At 36.7% G+C, this 26,834-nt stretch overlaps 1 protein-coding gene across 1 annotated transcript in view; it reads left to right on the forward strand.

Moving 5' to 3' along the window:
* LOC136339623 (Krueppel-like factor 13) overlaps positions 1-26,834 on the forward strand; it is a 157,016-nt gene that overhangs the window by 128,750 nt on the left and 1,432 nt on the right. The window contains exon 3 of the mRNA XM_066283036.1: positions 24,803-24,953. Within this exon, the coding sequence (XP_066139133.1) occupies positions 24,803-24,953 (151 nt within the window). The remainder of the gene's footprint in view (positions 1-24,802; positions 24,954-26,834) is intronic.

Raw genomic sequence — 26,834 nt, forward strand, 5'->3', positions numbered from 1 at the left:
AAAGTTCTTTCCTAAATTCGGTTTTAGTGACGAATATGAGTTTTATCCTCAACTCTAGCCTTTGTTATAATTTCACCAACCAATTGAGATGATTTATATAGTTTATATAGATTTATACGGTATAACCTCAACTAAGTGAAATCTTTAAAAAAAAAAAAACTATTTATTTTGAATTTACATTTTTTTTTGGGTTCAGTTCTGCGTGGGAAAGGATTGATTTCTAACATAATTTCAGTTTTGAATTATTAATTATGTGCGGTGAATTTTCAAAAAATTGCACAAAAAGTGTTATTTTGTATGGTGGAGTGTCTTTTATGAGGCAAATTGGGTAAAAATTTCTCAGCCAACTTAATCATTCATATTTTCTTCGTGTTCATTTCGAAATAAAAGTATTTTATTATTAATGAATATGGCTAAAGAATAGCACAGTTGGATTTCGAAACTTCAAGTTATAACATGCATGCTAACTGTAAACTACTTTTCTCACTTTTTTGTATTCTTCACTAATACTTGCTCGTATTTGCCTTTTAAAAGCACCTTAAGTTTACAGAAAATTCAATTTTTTTAAAATTTATCACAAATAGTTGATTTCGCAAAACAGAAAAGTTATTACAAACTATTAATTTAACCAAACAAAGATGAGCTCCCCAAAAATGTAAATTTAAATTAATATTTTTTTCATCTTTTACAAAAGTTTTTTCACGTGTCCGGCGACCCACTGCGGATTATAAATCATAAAAATTTCATTTTTCTCCTAGGTATTAATCGATATATTTGAGTTTTCTTTAATATTAGATTTGATCTAGTAATTAACAGAACTCTACTGCTGGGTCTAAAGTTTTTATGTACATGCAAGTAAAACGATCTTCGAAATTAATGAGATTTTTAATTTTCCAGCAGCAAACTGCTTAAAATTCGTCTTTTTCATTGACACCATTCACTTTCCTTATAAGTCACTAGATTTTCGTTGCATTCTAAAGATTATGAAGGCCATACTAGAACTAGATGTAAAATATCCTTATGCATTTATTAAAATAGAGACTCGTTTCTGTGTAATGGGTTAGAAGTCACCTTTCGCCTCTGTCTCACCTTTTATCTTTCCCGCCACTGTTTGTGTTTAGAAGTAAAAGAGAATTTCTTATTTTACAATTTTTCATATCTGCAACTTTAAAAAATATTCTGAAATCATCTAAATTTAAAAGCAGGATTCTCAAATGGATAAGTATGCTCTGATACATAATTTAAATAGTTTGATTTTACTATCGCTTTTGGGCACTTCGGTATTCATACTTTAATTTTCGTCTGCCTTCGTGTAAATTAATTGAACTAAAATCAGAAAAAATATTGAAATTTAAACACCCTGTAGCTAACTAATAACATATGTACTTATATATTATTATATAATACAATACTCTATATAAGAAATTAAGTAAACAATATTGTTACAGTTGGTGTTTCAAAACTTAAAGCACTTTGTATACTTCTTTTTCGTGTAGAAAATATATAGAAATATTTATATACAGTGTGAGTTTATAAATTGAAACAAATGCAGTAAATATTACAATGGATGGTTTATACGAAAAATATTCCGACACGCCGGTTAGTATTTTAGATTGCTCTATTTATTATACAATAAAAATTTATACTGATTGTTTCAAATTTGAGACATCACATCATACATAATGTTTTTAACGACAACTCCTGTTTTTATTCATTATTTTTAGAGTGATAATCAAGTTCTAGGTAAATGTCAAGTTTAACACTTTGCGCTACTGCATATTGCAAGATAACTAACAACAGTTATGCTATTTCTAAAATCTTTTCAGTTTTAGTCATTTTGTGATACATGCTTAAATTTAGTTCATTTATTATTGGGAAATGCCCTAAATGTACCTGAAACTTGTTTTAGACCTCTGAAATTACTTCAGAGAAAATTAACCTGCATTACTGCTTCATTCGTTCTTTCAGCTCAACTTTGAAGGTATTGGTTTAAAAGCTTTGCTTTGCCAGCAAGTTCACAAAAAAATCCCGTGGATTCAGAACTGGACACCTTAGTTGGACAGGTCTGTAATAAAATTAAATCAAAATATAGCTATTACGAAGCTTTTGGTACCATCCATAATAGGTATATCAGCTGGACTCATACGAATAAAAAGTAAATTCATGATTGTCCAAAACTAACAAAGAGAACCTCACAAAACAAAAATTAATACACAAGGAATATTACTTATACAGTATGTTCCCGGGCGGAGTTTCCAAGAGGAGAAAGTTTCTGTTTTTCATTTTACGACTTAAATGCATTATTTATGAATGTTTTTATTTGTTCCAAAATTGTCTAATCAGTTCTCACCGTTTCAGTTTTGCTTTTCGTCACAGAAAAATATCGAAAAATAAATCCAATTAATTTAAAATTTTTCAAAGTCCCAAAAATTAATTCTCGCTTTCCTGATAACCGTAATAAACTTTTTAATTATTAAGCTTTTATTACAATAATTCAACAAAAATAGAAAACTATAAAGAAAAACTTTATACACAAAAAAAAATGGTACAATTGTAGTATTATAAGAGGTTGCACACCATTCGTTCACTGTAGCCTAATTTAACGATTACGAGCTATTTGGAAATAGGGATTATGGTGACTCCAATACCTTACATGCTAAGAAGAAACAGTACCACTCGTGGAGGAGGAGGAGGTTTCAGCAGAGAATACAATGTCTCGATGAAAGTAGTGGTTATCCATAATTTAACGTATCGACAAGTACAAATCCAAACATTTTACTTCGTCACTTTACCGTAACATAGTACATTGTACCAGGTAAATTCGACTATCTTGCGACTCTATTGTCATTTAATTTAAGTTTCATTTAGGATTACTACAAGAACAAAAATTAATTTTACAAACTTATAAAAATTTTCGACTAAACGACCCCATTTTTCGATATTTCTCTGTAAAGAAAAAAAAAATTTAAACGGTGCGATTAATTCAACCGTTTCGTAACAAGTAAAAACTTTCACGAAGAATACATTTTTTTCCCTAAAATGAGAAATAAAAGATTTTCTTCGCTTGGCAGCTCCTTCCGGGAGATGTACCATATACAGGGTGTTTTAAAGAGATAACAATATTTAAGAAGGTGATTGCTCAGATCATGTCATGAAAAAAGTTCTTATAAATACAGATCCCTAAATGTATTGTTTCCAAGATAAAAAGTGTTAAATTTCTGTTTTAAATAAATGTTTTTGAAAAACAATTCAAATATCTTTTCATCGACTTTTTAAAACTTCTAAAAAATAATCAAAGCATAAAATATTCTTAGGGAATAAGACGTTAAACCCTTGAATTTTTTGAAAATATTTTTGTATGATAAAAGGACAGGAATTAAATTGATTTTAATTTTTTATCTCGTGAATAAAGTAAGACACGACGAAAATTTAATAGACGAAAAAGTTGTATTTTTAGTTGCTTCATCTTAAAAAAATATCCAGGTTTAATTAAAGTCACTAGGCTACATTTTTTTTTGTCTATAAATTTGGTTAAGGCGTACTCCTCACACGCAACTGGACTTAATAATTTTAATCTAGCTAAAGCCAAATCAGCCTCTTATTTCCACAAAAAATGCTGCCAAATTTGAAAAAGTCTATCTGTCTCGGGGGGAATTATGTAATTCCCCTGGACAATATAGTTGTTAGTGGGTTCTGCTTCCGTGACTGGTTCTAAACCTTTTGTTTTCGAAGGACCACTCTCGTTTTTGTCAGACCGAAAGAAACTGAGTTGAACTGAATTGCTTGATTGACTTTTTGAATTTGTATATTAACAAAGTTCTTAGCTTAAAGGTGTTGACAAGTGATTGGTGCCTGATGATTTCAAGGGCAAGATTTGATATTTTTCGACTTTTTAATCTGTCATGAAGTCTAGTGTGAACTGAACTAAAAAGTGGGTGGAAGCCTCGACAGTCAGTTCCCACCACCCTTCCCTGGTCCCACGGAAACGACCCTTTATTGAATTACTGGAATTGGACGTCCTCCGCGGTACCAGGGATTGGTCCTTTGTTTGCCGCTAGTTGGGTTTTTTTTAAATCACCAGGGTTTACAACCTTTTCTACGACTATGGCTAATTGCAACCAACATTACAGATGTACTGCAGTAGGATTCTTGGAAAATCCTTACGGTGCAAATCCCTTTTCTATTGGCAATAAACTACTTCAAGGGACACAATTATGAGAAAATTTTCCAAGGTTATGATACCTGTTAAGGGTGTTCCTTCGATAAATGAAACACGACAAAGACAATTTGTTTTATGTAAAAATGGACTGTATTAACTATGCACTTATCTCAAAAGAATGTAAGAATCTTGGTCTAAGTAACGAAGAATAGGGAGAATGCTTATTGGGCGGGTACACGATATGATGCGGATCACATCCCGTCACCGACGTAGCTTTCACCCGACGAGACCACAGGAAGAGCAGAAAAAAAAAGAGAGAGAAAATTGCTCCGATTATCCCTTAAGTACTAACCCCGAAGAATTCCAACCAGGGGCGCACCACCACCAAGAACCATTATAAGCTATGGCTACAACGAATCCCATAACTCGTGGCCATCTGGGGAATATCTATACTAATCGCTTTTCTGGGAATATTGCGGGTCCAACAAATTGACCATCAAAGCAATAGTCCCTATAGAGAAAGATTCTTCGACTAGTAGCACATTCCCCAACCAAAGCGTATCCTTAGCTTTGGCCTGATGGGCCATGTGGTCTGGCACCCAGATGGTATTCTCCGAAAAGTATCGCAGTACATAGGCGTAACTTAAGGGAGTAAATGACAGTATACAATAAACCTAACATTAACAACAATAAAAAATAAATAGAAAACAAAAAACCAATAACTTAGAGTCCCTAACATGCCCCCGGCCTTGAAGCGCTTGCAGCGTCTTCAATGACAGTGTTCGTCGGCAGGGGACATATCTTGCTAAAAGAGCGCTTCACCAAACCACTAGAAGTTCTCAAAGTAGCCACACGATTCACTCCATCCTGGCCAGGGTGTACTGCAACTACTCGTCCCATGCGCCATTTGGAGGGAGGAAGGTTGTCCTCCTTGACAAGCACAAGTACCCCTTCCTGGACGTCCTGCTGACGTGCCTTCCACTTGACCCTCTGCTGCAGTTCGCTGACATATTCCTTGCTCCAACGCGTCCAAAAGTGCTGCTTGATTTGTTGGATCCTTTGGAATACCGACAACCGATTTGCAGGAATATGCTGTAGGTCTGGGTCGGGCAACTCCGTGAGACTTCTTCCAATCAGGAAGTGAGCGGGTGACAAGGGAGTTAAATCATTGGGATCTTGTGACAAGGGAGATAAAGGACGGGAATTAAGTATTGACTCAATTTGTGCTAGTAGCGTAATGAGATGTTCGAAGGTCAAGTTGGCATTTCCCGCTACTCGTTTTAGGTGGTGCTTTACCGACTTGACACCCGCCTCCCAAAGACCTCCAAAATGAGGCGATTGGGGGGGTATAAAGTGCCATTGCACCCCCTCCTGGGCATATGAATTGGCCAGTTTACTCGATTCTTTAATCAAGAAATGGCCGAGTTCTGCCAATTCTCGATTGGCGCCGACGAAATTCGTGCCGTTATCCGAGTAAACGTGGCTAGGTCGACCACGCCGAGCAACAAACCGACGAAAAGCAAGCAGGAACGACTCGCTGCTTAGATCGGACACCAATTCCAAGTGTAAAGCCTTCGTCGCAAAGCATATAAATACGCTTACATAGCACTTAGACAACCTTGAGCCGCGACCCCTTTTGTCCCGTATATTGAGTGGACCCATGTAGTCCACTCCCACAAATGCAAATACGCTCCCACCAGTTAAGCGACTTGGCGGGAGGTCACCCATAAGAGGCGCCAAATACTGAGGGTTGAATCGCGAGCAGGTAACGCAATTCCTTACAACGGCCCTAATCAAATTGCGCGCCGCGACAACCCAGTATTTTTCTCTTAGGGATGCGAGCAATAGCTGAGGGCCGGCATGCATCAATCTCCTATGCTCATGTTCGCACAACATCCGCGTCAAACGATGTTTTGGAGACAAAAGCATAGGATGTTTCTTATTGAATTGATAAGCCGAGTTTCGCAACCTTCCCCCTACCCTCATTATGCCCTCACCATCTAGAAAGGGACTCAAACTTAACAACTTATCCTTAGGGTGCAAGGCGACACCCCTGCTGAGGCGATCGAGCTCGACTGGAAAGCTACTTCTTTGCGCAGTCTTGACCAACATTTTGATTGCCTCATTTAATTCCGAACTAGATAATGGGGTGCTGACGATGACCCCTTTCGATAACCTTAATCGACAATTGCCAACGAATCGAAGGACGTATGCTACGATGCGACTCAATCGATTGAAGTCAGAGTAGCGCTCGAAGAAGTAGTCCCCTATGGCGACAAAAACAACAACTCTCTTTGGAACGCGGACCTCGGGCACCTCCTTAGGTCCTTCAGACACACTAGGCCAATGACTTTCCCTGGACTGAAGAAAGGAAGGGCCATACCACCAAAGACTAGATTCCATGAGTTCACTGGGAAAGACCCCCCTCGATACCAAGTCGGCCGGGTTTTCCCTAGTGGGGACGTGACGCCACTCACAATCCATTGTAAGCGTTTGGATTTGTGCTATCCGCGCGCTTACGAAGACCTTTAGGTTGCTGGGAGACATTTTTAGCCAACTCAAGACGATGGTTGAGTCTGACCAGCACACCTGCCTAACAAATTGCAATCTAGAGGCCGCCCTTACCTTGCTTATAAGTTTGGCCATGACCAATGCACCGCATAGCTCCAAACGAGGGATAGTCAGGGATTTCAAAGGACTCACCCTGCTTTTGGCGCATAATAACCTCACGGTTATATCGCCGTTTCGATCGATCGATCTGACGTAGACGGCTCCACCATAAGCGTCCTCACTAGCGTCAGAAAAACCGTGCAACTCATGGCACAAAGCATCCAAGCATGCAATGTGGCGATCAATGTGAGTTCCATTGAGATTCGGCAACTCACTTCGGAATTTTGTCCAGGCTGTATGCAAATGGGCAGGGACTGACTCATCCCACGACAACCCTTCTTGCCAAAGCCTTTGAATCAGGATTTTTGCGATGATTACAGCCGGACATAGAAGACCCAAGGGGTCGAAGACTTGCGATATACCTGACAAGATGGTGCGCTTTGCCACTTTCACGTTCGTGTCAAAGGCCTGAATTTTGTACGACAAAACGTCTGACGAACAATGCCAGGTTAAACCCAAAATCTTAGCCCTTTCGTCCCCGTGAAAATCTAGCACCTGAAAATCCTCGTTTCCTTGACTCACCGCACGCAATATAGCGGGTTCGTTGGAAAGCCATTTCCGCAATTTGAAACCACCCCCTGCCAATGCAGCGGAAACTCTATGACACGTTCTAATTCCTTCCTCAACCGAATTTATTGAGTGAAGGAAGTCGTCAACATAGAATGACGATTTTATCACCGAGGCTACATCAAGTTCACTCTCCTGTGCTACTTGATGTAGACACCTTACGGCTAAAAAGCTGGCACTAGCTTGCCCGTATGTGACGGTGTTCAATTCAAAAACCTCGATAGGATCTGAGGGCGATTCCCTCCAAAATATCCGTTGCAAAGACCGTTGTTTAGGCTCCACAAATACTTGCCTATACATCTTGGCGATATCCGCCGAAACCACAAATCGGAACTCGCGAAAACGAATCAAAATATCAAATAAGTCCGATTGGATCACGGGACCGACCATTTGCAAATCGTTCAGGGATTTCCCTGTTGAAGATGGCATACTACAATCAAATACGACCCTCAATTTAGTGGTGCAACTTTCTGTTTTAATAACAGGGTGATGAGGCATATAGTAGGAGACACGATCATCCTCATCAAGCACCCTAGTCATGTGCCCAAGACTCGAATATTCCCGCATGAAACTGCAATATTCTTCCCTCAAAGCTGAATCCCGGCTGAGCTTACGTTCTAGCGAAAGGAACCTATGGAGAGCTTTCGTCTTTGAATTCCCCAAGTCAGCGACGGGATGCTTAAAAGGGATGGCAACCATGAAACGGCCGTCGACCGAACGCCTATGCGTTCTTTGAAAATGCTCCTCACATTCGAGCTCCTCAGCCGACCAGGCCTTGGTCTCAGAGAAATTATCTTCGACCTCCCAAAATTTTTTCAAATCAAACTCAATGTTTGAGCCACTTGGCCGCGAATTTGTACTCAAATTGCAAATGGAGTTGATGCTACCGGGATTCGCCATTGATCCGGAGACAATCCATCCGAATCTGGTTTTCTGCAAGATGGGATTGTGCGGTCCAAGACTAATTTGACCGACACACAACAACCCATAAAACAATTCGCTGCCAATCAGAAGATCTATAGGGCCAGGTTTGCTAAATTCCGGATCTGCCAACGTGATGTTGGATGGAATATTTAGCCGACTAATATTCACAGGAGCACCAGGAATGAAGCCGGTGATCCTGGGCAAAACTAAACACTTTAAGGAAGACTTATAGCCACTGTGTCGCGCACACACCTCGATGTGGCAACAGTGTTTCACCTCTGACGCCTTAGATCCCAATCCCCCGACTATTACTTCGAAATCGCCCAATTTTGTCTTCAGCCTCTTGCATAATGAAGAGGTAATGAAGTTTGACTGACTTCCCGAATCTAAAAGTGCGCGCACCTTTAAGCGCTTACCCTCGGCACTGACAACGTCAACTAGAACGGTGGATAGGAAGACATGATTATCCGAACTAAGTGAAGACAACGAAACCTGATGCTCCAAACTCTCCACTGGTTTGGGGGCATCGTCTTGCACCCTGACGGGTTCAAAGTGCAACAAGGTGTGGTGTTTAGCCGGGCACTTGCTGCAATTTCTCAAGCGACAATCCTTTACAGAGTGACCCGGCTTCAAGCAATTGAAACACACCTTGAGTTGCTTGACCTTGCCGAATCGTTCGTTGGGGGACATAGCCAAAAAACTTGGGCACTTAACTAATGAGTGTTTGGCTTTACACACTCCACAAGAAATATCGCTCCCAACGAAGGTTTTGGCGCTCGTCTTATTAGGTTTGAGTCCTACATTTCGTTCTGGTTTACTATTATTGCCCCTCTGACGATCGATAGCTTCGAGCATGTCCGCCCTGGCGCTCAAAAACTCTCTCAAAGAGTCCCATGAGGGGACCTCTTTGTGGGTGCTCTTCGCCTCCTCCCATTGCCTTTCCGTCACGGGGTCCAGCTTTGTGCTTATGAGGTAGGCTACCAGAACACCCCAATTTTCGGGTTTTTGACCCAGAGCGGTCAGCGCAATTAAGCTCTTACTCACGCTGTCAATTAAACTCCTCAATTTAGGAGCCGATTCTCTATGCATCGATTCCACTTCAACTAGAGTTTTCAAATGGATGTGCACGAGCACCCGCTTATTATCATATCGCTCACTCAAGGTTGTCCAGGCGATATCATAGTTGCCCTCTGATAATTCAAGAGTTCCCAAAACCCGAGACGCTGCGTCACGCAGCGACGCCCGCAAGTAATGAAACTTTTGAATGCGACTCAGCCTATCGTTGTTATGTATTAGACTAAGGTATAGATCTCTGAACCCAAGCCAATCTTTGAAATCGCCAGAGAAAGTTGGCAATGAGATAACCGGCAATTTGATATTATCTAAAGGGCTGGGAGATTCCGCCCCCTGCGAGGTGCCGCCTGCAGTGGACGCATCAACCCTACTGAATTTTTGCAGTAAACCCTTTCCTTTGGCCTTAAGTTCAAAGTATCTATTCTCAAAGTCGTCCCGCTCAGCTAATTCGTCGTCGTAATCGTCAGCATGCAGCTCCAACTCACTTTGGATAGTTCCAAACCTCTCGAAAGTACCTTCCAATTTGTCGAGTCTCTCAATTATCTGCCCTATTTTTTCGGCACCTAGACCGCTACTTACATCTAACCTTTCGAGAAATTTGCTGAACATAGTGAGTTGGGCTTTGCACGTTCTCCTAGCCACGTTTAACCCTTTTAGCTCCCCAGCAGATGCCATGATCACAAAATCTCGATACACGCGTCTACCAGGTACGATCTGCTCTAATGCAGGAGCTCACAACAACGGCACGCAATTTGTAGCCACGCCAAGCTTTGTAATATGCGGCTACAAGTCACCGTGTGCGCAAAGGTAAAGGTTAAGCAGTACGGCACACAATTTGTAACCACGCCAAGTCTATATAGAATATGCGGTTACAAAACGCCAACTTTACGATACGAATGATCTAATCACCAGCAAATAGCACAAACGAAAGCAATACGGTTCAAAGGCAATAGGACAAGGACTTACCCACTTCCCAAACAAAGCTCCCTGGCTTCCACGATGATCCGGAATCACCAAGATTTCTTCTTACTTAGCCCCAGACGAACAGCGATTTTGTTTGTTGTTCTGGCACGTGAAGCAACTTCTATCACGCCTACAGAGCAACTTCTCGGTTTTGCACGCGAACAACTTCTATCGCGACACAAACACCGACCGAATGATTTTCCACAAGCCCGAATCCGGCTCGAAGGACCAAAATGTTAAGGGTGTTCCTTCGATAAATGAAACACGACAAAGACAATTTGTTTTATGTAAAAATGGACTGTATTAACTATGCACTTATCTCAAAAGAATGTAAGAATCTTGGTCTAAGTAACGAAGAATAGGGAGAATGCTTATTGGGCGGGTACACGATATGATGCGGATCACATCCCGTCACCGACGTAGCTTTCACCCGACGAGACCACAGGAAGAGCAGAAAAAAAAAGAGAGAGAAAATTGCTCCGATTATCCCTTAAGTACTAACCCCGAAGAATTCCAACCAGGGGCGCACCACCACCAAGAACCATTATAAGCTATGGCTACAACGAATCCCATAACTCGTGGCCATCTGGGGAATATCTATACTAATCGCTTTTCTGGGAATATTGCGGGTCCAACAAATTGACCATCAAAGCAATAGTCCCTATAGAGAAAGATTCTTCGACTAGTAGCACATTCCCCAACCAAAGCGTATCCTTAGCTTTGGCCTGATGGGCCATGTGGTCTGGCACCCAGATGGTATTCTCCGAAAAGTATCGCAGTACATAGGCGTAACTTAAGGGAGTAAATGACAGTATACAATAAACCTAACATTAACAACAATAAAAAATAAATAGAAAACAAAAAACCAATAACTTAGAGTCCCTAACAATACCCCTTCGTTATAGTTTATTGCCGACATTTGGTATTCCCGAGAAAGTCTGATTGTTTTCAGACACTATCAAAATATATTTGATTTTTTTTTCAAAAACCGTTATTAAAAAATCTAACACCCTGTATCTTGGAAACAATACATTTCCGGACCTATGTATGAACGTACTTTTTGCATAAAATAACCTCAGAGTCACCCCTGTAAATATTACCGCTTTTTTTTAAACGCCTTGTATATTAAACTTCTTGCCAATGAGAAAAAGAAAGTATATATATTATTTTTTACGTAATAGAATCCGACTTGTGGTCTCTCGTTCAATAAGCGTAAATAGCATTTGTTACCGATGGTGAACCAGGGGGTTAACTTTGAAAAGAAAAAAGTAACTAAACATTAACAAATAGTAGTTAGAATAATTACGAGCACAGATAATAAAGTTCTAAGTGCAATAGGGTAAATTAAGTATAATAATCAATGACCAGTCACTTAACTCAAATCAATTCTTAGTGTGTAATAATGAAACTTTTGCTGTAGTAGAATATACTTAAAAGAAGAGCCCGATGTCTTACATACGGAATTTGTACTAAGTGAAAAAGTTGCACTGTACATTTGTCCATAGTATGCTATCTGTTATATTTTCCCAATCTTCGGATTCCTTAACTGAAAGGATAGGTAATAATAATTAGCTCTAAAAGGCTCTTCTCCGAAATAAATCAATCGTACTAATTAGAGGTAAACGATACTCATCCTAATCTTTTTCGACGCGTGGTTGAGAATAATTGTATAATGCTAAGGTAGATTCCAATTTAGGCAAAGCTTATTGACATCTCGGATTTTGCCTTAACATTACAATCGTCCAAAAAAGAACTCCCCCAAGTAAAAATTTCAATCACACTTTTGAAATTTCGATGTCCGGTTACGATATTTTCCTTTGCACCAATAACTTCTCGATATTTAATAAATTCAACTTTTACGTCAAGATTTTAGAGCGTTAAAAGCCAAATTTGAAAATATCTACATGTCTTTGAGAGCTAAAAATTATGCGTCTCATTTACATGGGTTGTAAAAAAAGAATGACAATATATTACCCCGATATCGTATATTTGATTGGTCGTAACCTCCGGGTGACACTACTATAGGTCCAGATCGTAATATCGCCGAGCTTTCAGACAGGGTGCTTGGATGCCAGATTTATGGATAAGCAATAAACCCTGTCAGAGGGAGTTATGTCCCAGTTACGATATGGAAAGTTCGCGCTTTAATAAAGTCGCCTGTCCAATTTGCCATGTCCGGGAAAATGTTTTAATTCGGGACTACGTGTTCTCGTTTATAAAGTTGTTTCAGCCAAAAGCCAGACATTTTCATTGCCAGGGTGCACTGCATCAGTTGGGACAAATTGATGTTCCTCCTGCTGCATTTTAGCCATAGGTAAACTATTAGTTTGAGTTGGTTGGGTATAAGAAAGAATTAAAAGGTCTTTTTGAATTTTTCTGTGCAACGCACCATTTTCGAGAGAAAAATAAAATCCTTTTATGACGAACATTTAAGTCTGGCTTATGTACCCACCTGTTGTGGTGATTTAATGTCCTACTGTATTGCCTAAACCAAACATTTTTCGAATATATTTTAAATAGTAAACCAATCTTATTGCCTACGATTAAATTGTTACAAGTGGAATTACCAGAACACCCTGTCTACTTGTATTTCGGGGTGTTAATTATTTATTAGTCCAGCCGAGTTGGTTATTTTAGAGTATTCTAATTTCTACATTTTATGTAGTTAATAGTAGTACTAGATGATTCGACTCCTTACTAGTTCAGACTAGACTAGAACATTCTATACAGACTTATTTAGTTGCGGTGGAGAATTTTACGGTAGATATTAGGTTCAAAATAAAAACGTTTTGCTAATAAACTATATATTTGCAAAATTTTAACATTTAAAAAGCTACATCTTACAATTACGGTTATAAATCTCTCTGTGGTTGGCAACAAGAATATACATGTAGATATACATTTTAATTTAAGTACCTAAATGAGAAATGCAATTGTTGAGTTCCGAATCGGTCTTTGTTTCTGTCCTCTGCAACTCATATACAGGAATCACCAGATCCAGTCGAAACTTAGGAATTGTGCAAGTGGAAGGAGGACCGCATCAGTTTTCCATGTCGCCGACAAAGCCCAACGAAGTGCATCCAGAGGCTAGCGGTTGAAGTGGACGAAGTCAATTCAAATTCAGTTGCCAGATCCCTCATGGTTTCAGAATTTATTCGAACGATTCGTTTGTCGTTTAAAACGATATCGGAAAATATATAAGTTGACCAGTGCAGATAAAACATGTAAGAAATTTCGATTTCAATGACCAGAGTTATTATATTTTCGTTTGTTTTTTTATTTATTTACATTACAGTGTTTGCTCTGATATTTTTTAAAATGTCCATCGCCGCAAAGGCAGCGATATCGATATTAATCTAAGTATCGAAGTGGAGACGCCGGCCCGACTGACTTCGCCCGGTTAGTTGTTGGTCTTTGTCGGAGACATGTTAAAACTTATACGGTCCTTTTCCCACTTGCACGATTCCTACGATCTGAATTGAACTGGTGATATCTGTATGCATAGATTAAGTTATTTTGTATTAAAAAAAATCAAATATACTACGTGACATAGAAAAGAGAACACTCCGTAAAAATGACTTAATTTAAATAACTTTTGGTATGCACGTTTCTTACGCTAAAACAAATAAAAAATCGAACAAACTCAATTGTTAAAAACCAAAAAAAATTTATAATTTGTCGCAGTGACTTATACATTCCTGTGAACGTCTAGGCACGAACCTAATGAGGCGATTGATGTCCTCTTGGGAGATCTCATTCCAGAATAACTGGACAGCATGACATAGCGCCGCTAGGCTTTGTATGGGGTGCGGTAAATTATGCAACCTCCTACCTACAATATTCTATACATGTTTAATGAGGAAGAGGTCTGGAGATCAAGGTGACCTAGGTAGGAAATTGAATGCATTTGGTAAAAAGAAGTCCGTAGTCACTCTACCCACCTGTGATCGTGCATTGTCTTGTTAGAAAACTGGATTAACAAGAGTTTCTGGATAAGGCACGAAGTAAGGTTCCAAGACTTCTTGGATGTCATGCTGCCTCTAATGAAAAGTAAAGGTGATCTACTACCATCTGCAGTAGAACCCAAAATCATTACCTCAACAGGATGAGACTCAACAGGAGAAATGGACATATCTATATTGTAAAGTGAGGATCCGTTTTTCACCCCCGTTTTCTTCTTACTCTTGACCGACCATCATGTATACTTAAATAAAATATGGATTTGTCGTTAAACATGATACTATCTCATTACAGATTCCAATATATTCGTTCTATGTACTAGTGCAGTCGATTTTGATAATGATTTAAGGTGAGCAGTAACGCAAGATGAGGACGGTAGGAAATCATACCAAGACTTCTTATCCAACGATAAATGGTTCGAATCCCAATGGACCTTCCATAGTCAGCCGACCACTGATTCATCAGCGTCCTCAACGAGACGAACCTATCTCTTAGGGCCATAATTCGAAGGGAACGATCTTTACCTTGTATAGTTCTTCGGAATCATCTCTCTTTTTCTAGCTGTTGCCCTTCTTGGGACTACGTCTGACAACATATCTCTTTAATATTTACACTACGGTTTAATCTAATGGCGACTTCCCTAAATGACCAACCAGCCTCTCGCAGACCCACTATTCGACCTCTCTCAAACTCGCTCAATTGATGAAAATTTTGCGGCGTTCTGCGTCTAGGCATATTTGGTTAATCTAAAAGCACTTTCAAGCACAGTACACACCAATAAATGATATTTTGCCGTCATATTGTTGATATTTTATTGCAATTTGTATAGTAAAAAAACCTAAAATTCCTGATAACTCGTAAATATATTGATAAATACGGCAAAACATTTAATCGTTTTTTGTTCCCATATACAAACATGCATACCAAGAATTGTTTAAATAAAATCATTTTTACAGGGTGTTCTCTTTTCTATGTCACGCAGTATTAATTTTATGCATTAGGTATGTTATTGCGGTTTTCTTTCATAAAATAAATTGCGCTTATTTGGTATTAGAAAATTGAATTACATTGAGGAATATAGTGCATTGTTGTAGTAAGTTAAATCGCTCCCATTAAATCTTTCATTTCAGAGACCGCAAAAGACAATTGGAAACATTGTTGATTTATGCGCGTTTTCAATGAACAATTCAATTTAATTCGCTAGTAGAATTCCCGAGCGTAAAAATTACAATTTTAATTCAAATTTTCTGGCAATAATATCCTATTCCCCATAATAGATGGCGTTTCCCTTTTAACGCTACAGATACTGTAATATCTCTTAATAAATATGCGCAGAGTAATGGAAATTAAATATGGTGGCTGCTCCTAATTACCCAATGTCGCATTTGAGTAAAGAGCTAATTAGTTTTCCTACGATTTTAACGTAACATAATGTGTTGTCATTATTTTTTTACAACTCATGTAAATGAGGCGCATAATTTTTAGCTCTCAAAGATATGTGGACATTTTTCAATTTAGCTTTTAGGGCCGTAAAATCTTGACTTGAAAGTTAAATTAATTAAATTCTTAGAAATTATTGTTGTAGAGGCAAATATCGCAATCGAATGTCGAAACGCCATAAGATTTTGAAAGTCGGTCGGCACCACACGAAGGTGTGCATGTAATGAATTCTTAGTAGATCCTTAAAGAAAAAAAAACGTAAAATTTTAAATTACTAGAGACCATAAGACCCTCAATGAAGCCGCTACCTACGTTATACGATACGCTGGGATAATAATTCTTCGTAGCCTTAAGACGATATGTATAATCGTGTAGAGCTGAGAGCTTTTTTTATTTCCCCTACTTAGCCTTTGAGAGGCGAGAAGTGCAAACTTCCAGTAATTCCAGAGATAACAATGTGCATCAAAGAGAGTTTTCCTCCGCTTTCATACAGCCATTTAGACATCGTAACGGAGAACGATAAGAAAAATCAAATGGCGCCATACAATGTATCTCATCAATAAAACGTACTTTGGCGTAAACAGCGGCGTCGCTCGTCGTAATCTAAAATGGGGCCCATAATAGTAACTCATCAAAATAGCGTTTATGTGCCGCAACGATCCGTAAATTCTAAATGTGCAAACTCGGCTCTGGCAAAGCAGTTGTCACCGGCGCTAAATTGGACACAAAACCTGCGATATTGAGACATAAATAACGAGCCTGAATTAAATTACTTTGTCCGATTCAGTTTCGTTACTCCAATGTAAGCCGTTATGTCCCAGTTTTGCTAAACGATGGCCATTAGACCCAACTACATCCGTGAATAAATCGGTCTTAGTTCTTGGTTTAGGTTGCTGCCAAATAGGGATATAAACTCTGGCGTAGAATATAAGGTGACCATAGAATATTTGAAAATTTCTCAATGTTGAAACGTTGTGCAAAAATAGTACATTGTACAAGCTGCCGAAAATTCTACATTGCAGTTAGATGATTTTAGCATGTTTTGCGCTGGGTTTAATTTCAAAGAGAAATATATTTTTTGTGACTCATTCAACTTGACTTTTTAAAAGTTGCATCAGTTGTTAAATCCTTTGAAATTCTCTTGTAAAGAAACAGTATTATCATTCTTTGATTAACGTGTGAAAAGTACCTTTTATACACTCATATAGATATGTCAAGCTCATGCATGCGTACCTGATTTGTTGTTGCTGACAATTTTCAATCTAAGTGTAATCTCTATAATTTTCAGATTATATATTAGTACGTTTTTGTTTATTTTCTAGGCTGTGCCAGAAGATTTTTTTTAGAGCAAAGAAATTCTTGGACAACGGTATAAGTAAGTAAAGTATATCATATAAAACGCAAGAACTGCTAACAATCTTTACTACTAACAGTTTTTGCAAAAATTTACGGTCTATAATGTTAAAGTAAAAATCTTGCAAATTATTTGCACGAACTATTATCATTCATTTCATGAAATCTAAATTTGCTTTCAACATATTCTGAATTTACAGATATTGTATCTGATGTCTGTTGTTGGAAATTATTCTAATTTCTAAAGTTATGCGGAATATCTATTTCGCATTTTCATTTTTTCTAGAAGATAAACTGTCAGAATAAGAAAAAAATCAATATTTGAACTTCCACAAAATAGTCTATACCGATATCAGCAGTTCAAGCGAAAACATAGATTATGGAAGTAGGAGAAAGATCGCATAAGGTTTAATATGCCTCTGACAAAGACGAATGAAGTGGGTTCCAAGACTACCGGCCGACGTAGGCAGAGTCAGTTCAGTTCTCGCTCTTACCCAGATCTCTCGCCGTTTCAGAACTTTTACTAGTATAACTTAGTTCTGGTACAAAAAAAAAAATTAATCACTACGAAAACAGCGAAATCGATGCTAGTCTAAATATCGAAGTGGAGATATCAGCCGAACTTACTCCACCCATTTCGTTGTCTGTCTTCCTCGGAGACATTTAAATCTTATATGATCTTTTCCCACTTGCACAATTCTGTTTCCACTTGACCTGGTATACATAAACTAACCTAAACTAACTTTTATTTTTGTAGTGGAGGAAAACCCTCGTAGGTACCTAACCTGTTTGTCCCGCTACCGGAATTGTCCCTGATGGCAGCGCTCACCTACCAACAACCTCCCCTCTTCACACCTAATCCCTCCTGGTACCATCGCAAGACATTACTTTAGGGGAGAAGTGGTTATCTTCGCCCACGTCGAATGTTCAACACGCCGACCTGGCTACCCTCCTTGCAATTTTCATTCTCTCTCATTATCTTTCCTTCTATCACTCTCTCTACCATGTCCTCGAATACCTTCCATTTCACAATACACACCATCAATTCACTTCCGATCGTCCTTCGATTCAGGTTGAGTTCTCCCCCCTTGGTCTCCGCACAAATGTCTTCCCATTCCGAATACTCCCACACATTGTGCTCCAGAGTGTCCATCACCAGTGCCTCCTCCCCGCAGAACCAGCAGTGGTCAGTGCCTTCCACTATAAGTTTTCGCAGGTATTTACCGAACATGCCCTGCCCTGTAAATACCTGCGTCAACACGTACCCCAACCTCGTCCACTTGTACTCGAACCACTGCCTTACACTGTGAACGAACATCTTGATCCACCCATTATACCTCTCCCACTCTCTATCTCTCTCTCTTTCTCTTTCTCTTTCTCTTTCTCTCTCTCTCTCTCTTTCTCTTTCTCTCTCTCACTTCACGCCTAAACTATTTCCTGTGCTCCCACACCATTCCTCACTCCTCAATACGCATGCTAACCGGTGGTACCTTGGCCAACGCTAGCACCGCCGCGCTTGATGCCATTCTATATGCAATCAGAATTAACCTAAACTACTGATACGTGTATACTATTATATGTATATGTATTTATATATTTTTGTTTACCTGTATATATCAAAAATATCTTGTTCATTTAGTTATTTACGTTCTCATATTTCAAACGTGATTAGTGAATTTTAGTGTTTTTTCGATTGTTACACCCCAAACATATTTAATTTTGAATTTTATGAAAAAGCGACTTCACATATATATCCACACAAGAACTGACGACATTTCCGTAAAAATTTAATAGTCTTGGGAAATTCTTACAACTATTTTTTTCATCTTCAGATAAGCCGAATTGCTGGATTTATATTACCAGTACAATTATACTTTTATCGATTACAAGTGCTGTAATAGCCATCTTAGTAATCAGACCGGAATGGAAAGCCTCTTTTTTCATGTATTACGATGTAAATAGTTCTTTTGGATCCATGATGACCCATCCGTCAGTACTAAAAAAAATTAATTCAATAACTAAAAAAACAATATATATCTTTTTTTTTAACATCCACAAAAAAAATCAACAGTGATTAATTCCTCAGGTCCTTACAAATTACCATAAGTAGCTATTTTACTACTTTATTTTTTCTTTTTCCTTTCTTCTTGCTGCTGACGTAGATCCTCCATTCAATATGCGAGTTATCCAATATTTCGTGTTTTTACGCTAGGAGCATCAATACAGGGTTGAGTGAAAGTCCAGAACAAAATTAATGTTTTATCAACGAGGAACTTAAAAAAACACTGAAACACGTGAATTGATTTTGAGGTGTATACATTTTTTGGCAATAAAATCTTAAATTTCCTTTCAACCTCTTGGCTCCAACTCTACCCACATTTTTTTAATAAAGAAAACATATCTCGTGAGTTGGATCTTTTAAAAGCTTGTGAAAAAAATTGAATCGTTCCACGCCGTTCTTTCTTATGGTTATGTGGTTGTTAGGAAAGGAAAACAGCTCTTTTAAAACAAAAAAATTACGAATACCTTCTTAGTCCGATTTACAGGTTATTTAGCGCAGCAGGTGCTAAAAAATTCCTCCATACTCTAATTGCCATACTCCCAGGCAATGGTAAACTTTAATAAATATTAACATCGATATGCTGTATTTAATTCTGAATAAGTTTTTGTTTTAAATGGATAAACTAATTAAATAATCAAAGTGGCATTCACCATATCAAGATGTATTTCAAAAAGCGAAAAAAATTGCTGCATTTTTTGTGTCAAGTTTATTTTGGCCACAAAATTATAGCTTCGATAAAAGATATATTTTTTTATTCATTTTTAAAATATAAGCAAATCGGTATTAATTTTTATTGGGATTTACCATCGTCTAAATGCATGCCAAGTAGAGGGTGTAGTACATTTTCAGCGTTTGCTACATTAAATAAGCTGTAGCTAAAACTAAAAAGGTGCCCGTCATTTTTTGTCTTTAAAAGAGTTTTCTTCTATTTTTTATATAATAACTTCACAATTAAAAGAAAGAAACGAGTATGGTATGAGTCCATTTTTCTGAGCTTTTCCACGGAACGATATATGTTTTCATTAATAAAAAAAAGTGAGTAGAGTTACAGCGAACTAAAATATTTTATTTTATTTCCAAAAAATGCATACAATTCAAATTCAGTTCACTTATTTCAGAATTTTTTTAGGTCTTTTGTTGATGTAATATTAATTTGATTTCGAACTGTCGTTCAGCCCAGTATATTCCCTATTTATCAGCCGAAGCAGAAATTCTTAGTGAGCCTCAACTGTGAATAATGAAAACTTAAAGAAGCACCTTATAGAATAGATTTTCAAAATATCAAAAAACTTTCTCAATTATTTCGTAAATAAAATGTTTATTGAGCCACCTCAAGTATTACCAGTAGACTAATGCACCCATTCAAGTCATAAGTGTTCTCCATGCGCATGAAATTATAATAATCTTATTGTAGTTGGCAATCGTAAAAGCCTTGCGAAGCCTTGTGTAACAAAGGCACTATTCCACGGTGCTAAGAGTCCACTTAAAGTCACTTAATGGCCGAAATCTGGGAGAAATTTGCCTAACTCCCGCTAAGTTTTACCCCTGTAACAAGTCCCGGGTAATTTAATTAATAGACTAAAATTTATAACTGTACCGAATCAACTTGTACTACTTGCAATTGAGCGAGTTGGATTTATCGGAATGAAAACTTTTGATTGTTCTTGAAATAAGTCAAGAGTGAAAGTTGACCTCAATCAGATTGAGCAAAAATCACCCCCGATTGTGAAAAAACCAGTAACGTATATGGGTCGAAACATTTGTATGAAAATCGACCCTTTGCCTAAAATAATATAAAAGTGTTTTGGGAAATTCAAACCCTCCCTAGACCCTTTTTATAAGGTTACTTTTGCCAGCACGCAAATAACTTATAATAAAATGAATTCGACCCACGACTAGCATGTTACAAGACTCGAGCAAATTTTTGTTATTTCTTTTCATTTAAGGTTTAATAATAAGATAATAAAACGGTGGCATGAATGGTTCTGTAACATTTCTGAACTTGTTTGTGTACAAAATCCTTCGAAAGGATTCTTCTTAACCACTTAAACTTAGGACCCCGAGAGGTATATCTTTAAACAACTAAAAGTACTTAACACTCAAAATTTAAAACCGATCTTCCAACAAAACTGCCAGGCAACAGGACGAGGGGATTCTTTTTATCCTATGCAAAGTTAAAAGTTGATGAACTGTCTAAAATGTCTTTTACCCCAAAGCGAAATACCCCAGTTTTAGAAAATGTTTCCCCACCTCCGGCTAAATTGTTATTAACTATTTCAAGAAGACATAGAAATGTGATTTTGCATATTTCGAAGAGGAGACACTCGGAACAGTGAATTGAGAATTTAGTTTTCTTATGTTCTCCAAGTGTTTAGTATTTAGAATCAATAACTTAGATTCAAAAAATTCCTACAAAAAGTTCTATTAAAACTCATCGGCTCAAATTATACTAAAAATTGACACAAATGGATAAGTTTGTATATAATGAAATTTTATAGGTACCTGTCAATGCCAATTACTTAAAATAAATTTATTGCTAGTGCAGCAATTAGTGGCCAAGTGTCCACTGAGATGTTTTGTTAAGGCAAACAATGTTTTCCGCAAAAAATCTTTACATGTTTACTGGATGAGACGTGTTGTTTTTGCAGATCGTCTCGCTTTTTGTATTTGTGTGCATAGGAAATGCGAAGGGTCGATTTTCTCCTCTTTTCTTTGGAGAATGAAAAAGTGCGATTTATTTGTGTTGCAAATAAGGCACAGGGAGCAAGCCTTTCCAGTGGCTATATTGAAGTTTTAGGGTTTGAATAGGGACCAAAATTAATACTAGCAGAAAATACGACTGATTTTATTATCTTTAAGAGATATTGTTAGATCCTAAGAAATACAGCTTTTACAGTTATAAAACCTCCACATAAAAGCCATTTTAAAATCATCAATAAAACACAACATAATGAAAGTTAGGACGTTAATATAATTTGTTTGAATGTTAATAATAATTTGAAAACTCGCACCCTACATCAGTCTGACCATGAGATCAAATAATGGGTATAGGCAAAATTATATATGTAAAGGTTTTTTCAACGAAAATTAGCCTCTCACAGTATCTTTCAAAACAATTTTTTGGTTGAAAATTGCCAAGAAATGGCAACAAAGATTGCAAAGCGGACATCTTTTTACGTAAAATCCGAATTTCTGTGATCGACCCGTTAGCCGTCAAAGCCACTCCCTCTAAATTTTCAAATGATACCATATCATGTGTGGTACATTGTTGCAAAGGTCATTTCATAAGGAATGAATTCTACTATTCATTTTGTGTATTCGCATGAAATTGAGGCATAAAAAATTCAAAACTATTTGTGTTTATTTTGATTAACCTACTGAATAATAGCCATTACCGTTAAAGTAAGTGTTGAAAGTTACTTCTGTTAACTTCCATACAATAATACAGACGACTTTCAAAGAGAGCACGAATATTTTCGAAAACTTGCTGTGTAAATTATCGATATTCTTCTTTTATTCTCTGTCTACGATCTTCAATGTTGGCTGTCTGTGTGGCATACACTTTGGATATCAAATGCCCCCATAAAAAATAACTGAACGCAGACAGGTCGGGTGATCTAACTGGCTATTCGATGAGACCATGTTTTCCAATCTATCGTCCAGGAAACCAATTATTCAAAAATTCTCGAATGGGAACCGCATGCTGAGAAGGTGCAACATCTCTCTAGAAAATTAGTTCATTTCCAAGCAAATTTTGGTAATTTTCCATGTATTTCTGTTATATGCCGATCAACAGCGGTGTCAAGAAGGTCAAGGTAAGTAACACCATTTAAATTACCGTCAATAAAAAACGGGTCAACGATGAAATCTTCTAGACTACCTGCTCAAACATTAAGATTCTGTGGATATTCAGTATGGGTGTCCCTAAGCAAATGCGGATTCTCGTCTGACCAATATCTATAATTATGCCTGTTGACTTCTCCGTTCAAAAAAAAAAAAAACATACACTCATCGCTGAAACAACTATTGTACAACAAGTTTACGTTATTCCATAGATTATTAGACATAATTTCGCAAAATTCTAGTTTTCGATCATTATCGTCTTCGTTTAGTTCTTGAACAAGTATTATCTTCTATAGGTGAAATTCGTGCTTTTTTAAAATTTTCCATATACTGCTTGTTGAAACCTCTGATGCGTTGGAAAGTTAATTGAAAGACTGATTGTTATCAATTGCAACGTATCCCAAAATAGCAATTTCAACAGGTGCATTAATAATTTGTATTCCTGGTTGAAATTTTTTGTTTGCTACTGATCCAATTTCCGTGAATTTTTGCATAATCTTTAAAACATATTGACGACTACGATATATCGAGTTGAATTGTGCTCAATCATTATTTTTTAAATAAAAACGTGCAATCTCGATTGTTTTAGCAGCCGTGTAAAACATGTTGACGCTTTTAATTAAAAATGAAGTAAAAGTGAACTGAATGAAGGAAAAACATAAGATGAAAGAAAAGTGTTGTTACTACTATCGGCAGTTTAACCAAAATAAACACAACTAGTTTTTAAGTTTTTTATGTCTCACTTCCAAGCAAATACACAAAATGATTAGTAGAATTCATTCCTTATGAAATGACCTTTGCAACAATGTGCGACACATGGTATGGTGTCATTTGAAAATTTAGAGGGGATGGCTTTGACGGCTAACGAGTCGATCAAAGAAATTCGGATTTTATATAAAAAGATGTCTCGTTCGCCATCTTTATTTACATATCTAGGTAATTTTCAAATATAAGATAGTTTTGAAAGATACTGAGGGTGGCTACTTTTCGTTGAAAACCCCTGCATAAACAAACATTTATCATTGGTATTTGAAATATTACATTATAAATTATGTTATGTATAACTTTATTCTATTTAATTTTAACAGCTGAATGTTTCCATACAAGCTGATATACCAATGTGCCCTTTTATTGGAAGATACGAGTATTGTGTGAGAATTTATGGTTTTACTATTTCTTCACCCTTCCTATTTTTTTAGTTGGTACCATGTCAGCCAAAAATTTTGAAAACACACAGTAAGAAGCACGTTTATTTTTCTATTTTAGGACTGTTATCCTACGAAATTTTCAAGGAATTTGCAATCTCTCTGAAACTCTGAAGCTCCGAATAAGACAAACTCGAGAGGTAAATGTCCGAAATTTCGAAGAATTTTGGAAAATTCGATAATGTCCATTCGGTGTCTAAACGGTTTAGAGAAGAAATGGAGTTTTTTAAGGCAAGAGTTCTAAGAATTCTTCATTGTTTAAATAGGTTTGCTTCATACCTTGGATAGAGAGAAATGTTCAAGAGTCCTGATAATACTAGATCTTCTAAGAATAAATTACAAATATCTACATCTGCACTGAATATCTGATACGAATAATTTCTAACACCGTTCTCTTTGAACAGATTTGTTCAGATTAGATGGACGAGATCAAAATGTAAATTTTCTCCAATAAGTTACTAGAAGATAAATCGGGTGTGCCTGCAGGCTCGAAGAAAAAATAAGGCACGACAATTTGAATTTAAAACTTTTCTGCTCAACATATCTACATTTAGTTAAATTCAATATTTCCCTTTTTTTCAGGAGAAAAGCCATTTCCTTGCGAATGGAAGGGATGCGGAAAAAAGTTTGCCCGTTCCGATGAGCTGGCCAGACACACGCGTACGCATACAGGGGAGAAAAACTTCGCGTGTCCCGTTTGTAATAAAAAGTTTATGAGGAGTGACCATTTGACGTGAGTAGCCTTTCATTATATATCCGTTTTGTGCTGTAAACATACCAAAACTTCTCTACTTTTTACCGTTATTTAACGGAAAATCCCTAAAAATACTTTCGCTCTTCCTCTATTTACATTTTAATATCCAGGAATGATTTAATCGGCACTCATTATAAATATCTCGACTTACACGTGGTACCTAGACCGTTAAAGTGGAAAATCTAATATTACAATCCAAATGCTGATCCAATTGATTGCTTTGCGCGGATTATTCAACTAACAAAGTGGAATTCATACACGGCTCAGGGAGGAGGCAACAATAACTTTATTATTCTATGGAATTGTTCTAAGGCTACAGTCAGTTAAACTAATATGAAATGTGACAATTATGGTGTTAAACAGAGTTTGGATCTTGGAATCATTACGGTGTGCACACCAATTATGGAAATTGACTTCGAGCGATGAAGCCACAAGTCCTTGATGGTTTGGCTCAATTACATCAATAATAACTGGTAACTTTTGCTAAAAATAGTTTAATAGGTATATGTTAATAACAATATATTGTTTAATATCCAAAACCTAGAGAACTCTGAAGAAATATTTCTACTTTGAAATTCTGTGGCTTCAATTTTTTGGAAGTCCTGCCTCTACAGTATTCTTTGTAATACCAGTACCTAAGTATGTTTCAAATCACTTATCCAGACTTAGCACTATAATATGTAAATCCATCTTGCAGTAGCGGCATTTTTGCCTATTTCGACTAATTCACAAAATATTTGCTATGAAGCTTTAAATCACATTACATGCTTGTGGCTTTTAATATTACTTAACATTGCAATCAAAACTCTTATTCGCCTTAATCAATTTTCCTGAATCCTTCCATCCGTACTTCCCCTAAAGCTTATATAATATATGACAAGGTACAATAAAATCACCTTTATATCGTCGTCTATGATTAAAAATATAATACCAATCTTTTACTTAATAAACTTGCTTAAATAATAAAATTGAACATGAAAGAAAAATCTTAAAAACATAATAGGAAAAAATAAAACATATCTCATTGCAAGGTAAAAATCTAGAGAAGAATAAATAAAAGGAAAATAATTGAGACAACCAGATAATAATCGTACAAGCAAAGAAAAAATAGAAAAAAGGTCAATTTTGGACTGACGATAGTCTAGTTTAATAAATTTTAAAAAGTATAAAAGTACAGGACTAGCGTAATGAAATTTTAATTAAAAAATTTAAAAAAAAACTGGTCGAAATAAGGCTCACAACGTATTCTAAGAAAGTGATAAACCTGAAGAAAACTATATGCATTATTGAACTATGAAAATGATGTTGTTTTCAAAGGAAACAAAATGTGCAAATACGGTAGAACTTGAAAATAATTATAAAATTAAAATTAAAAGAAACATAGAGAACAAGATCAAATATAACATAAAAAGCATAACAGTGTGAGGAATGTGAAGTTTAAATTAATAAAAAAACAAAGCTTCTATGAATGAAATTTGTATCGAATCGAAATAGAAGCAAATGGAAAATATTAGATAATAGATTCCAAAAAAAAATTATGCGAATAAAATAGTAATGATGATTATTCAATTGAATCGAAAAACTGAATAAAAAATATTACTAAAATTGACTTTGAAAGAATGATGAGACAACAAGAAGATTTCAAGAAGCAGAACTGAAAAACAAGAAGCTAAAAAAAGAAAAAAGAAAGAATGGTAAAATTAGGTAAACGACTAAATTAAGACATATTAGGTAATAATGCAGCATGAAAATGAGATGAAAAATTAATATCAAGAAACTCTCAAAGTTAGAATGATTTAACTAAATCTAAAAATTTTGGAGTATTGAGAATGCGATTTCACTAATGACAGACAGGAAATT

The sequence above is a fragment of the Euwallacea fornicatus genome, chromosome 6 (assembly GCF_040115645.1).
Source record: "Euwallacea fornicatus isolate EFF26 chromosome 6, ASM4011564v1, whole genome shotgun sequence".
Lineage (NCBI taxonomy): Eukaryota > Metazoa > Arthropoda > Insecta > Coleoptera > Curculionidae > Euwallacea > Euwallacea fornicatus.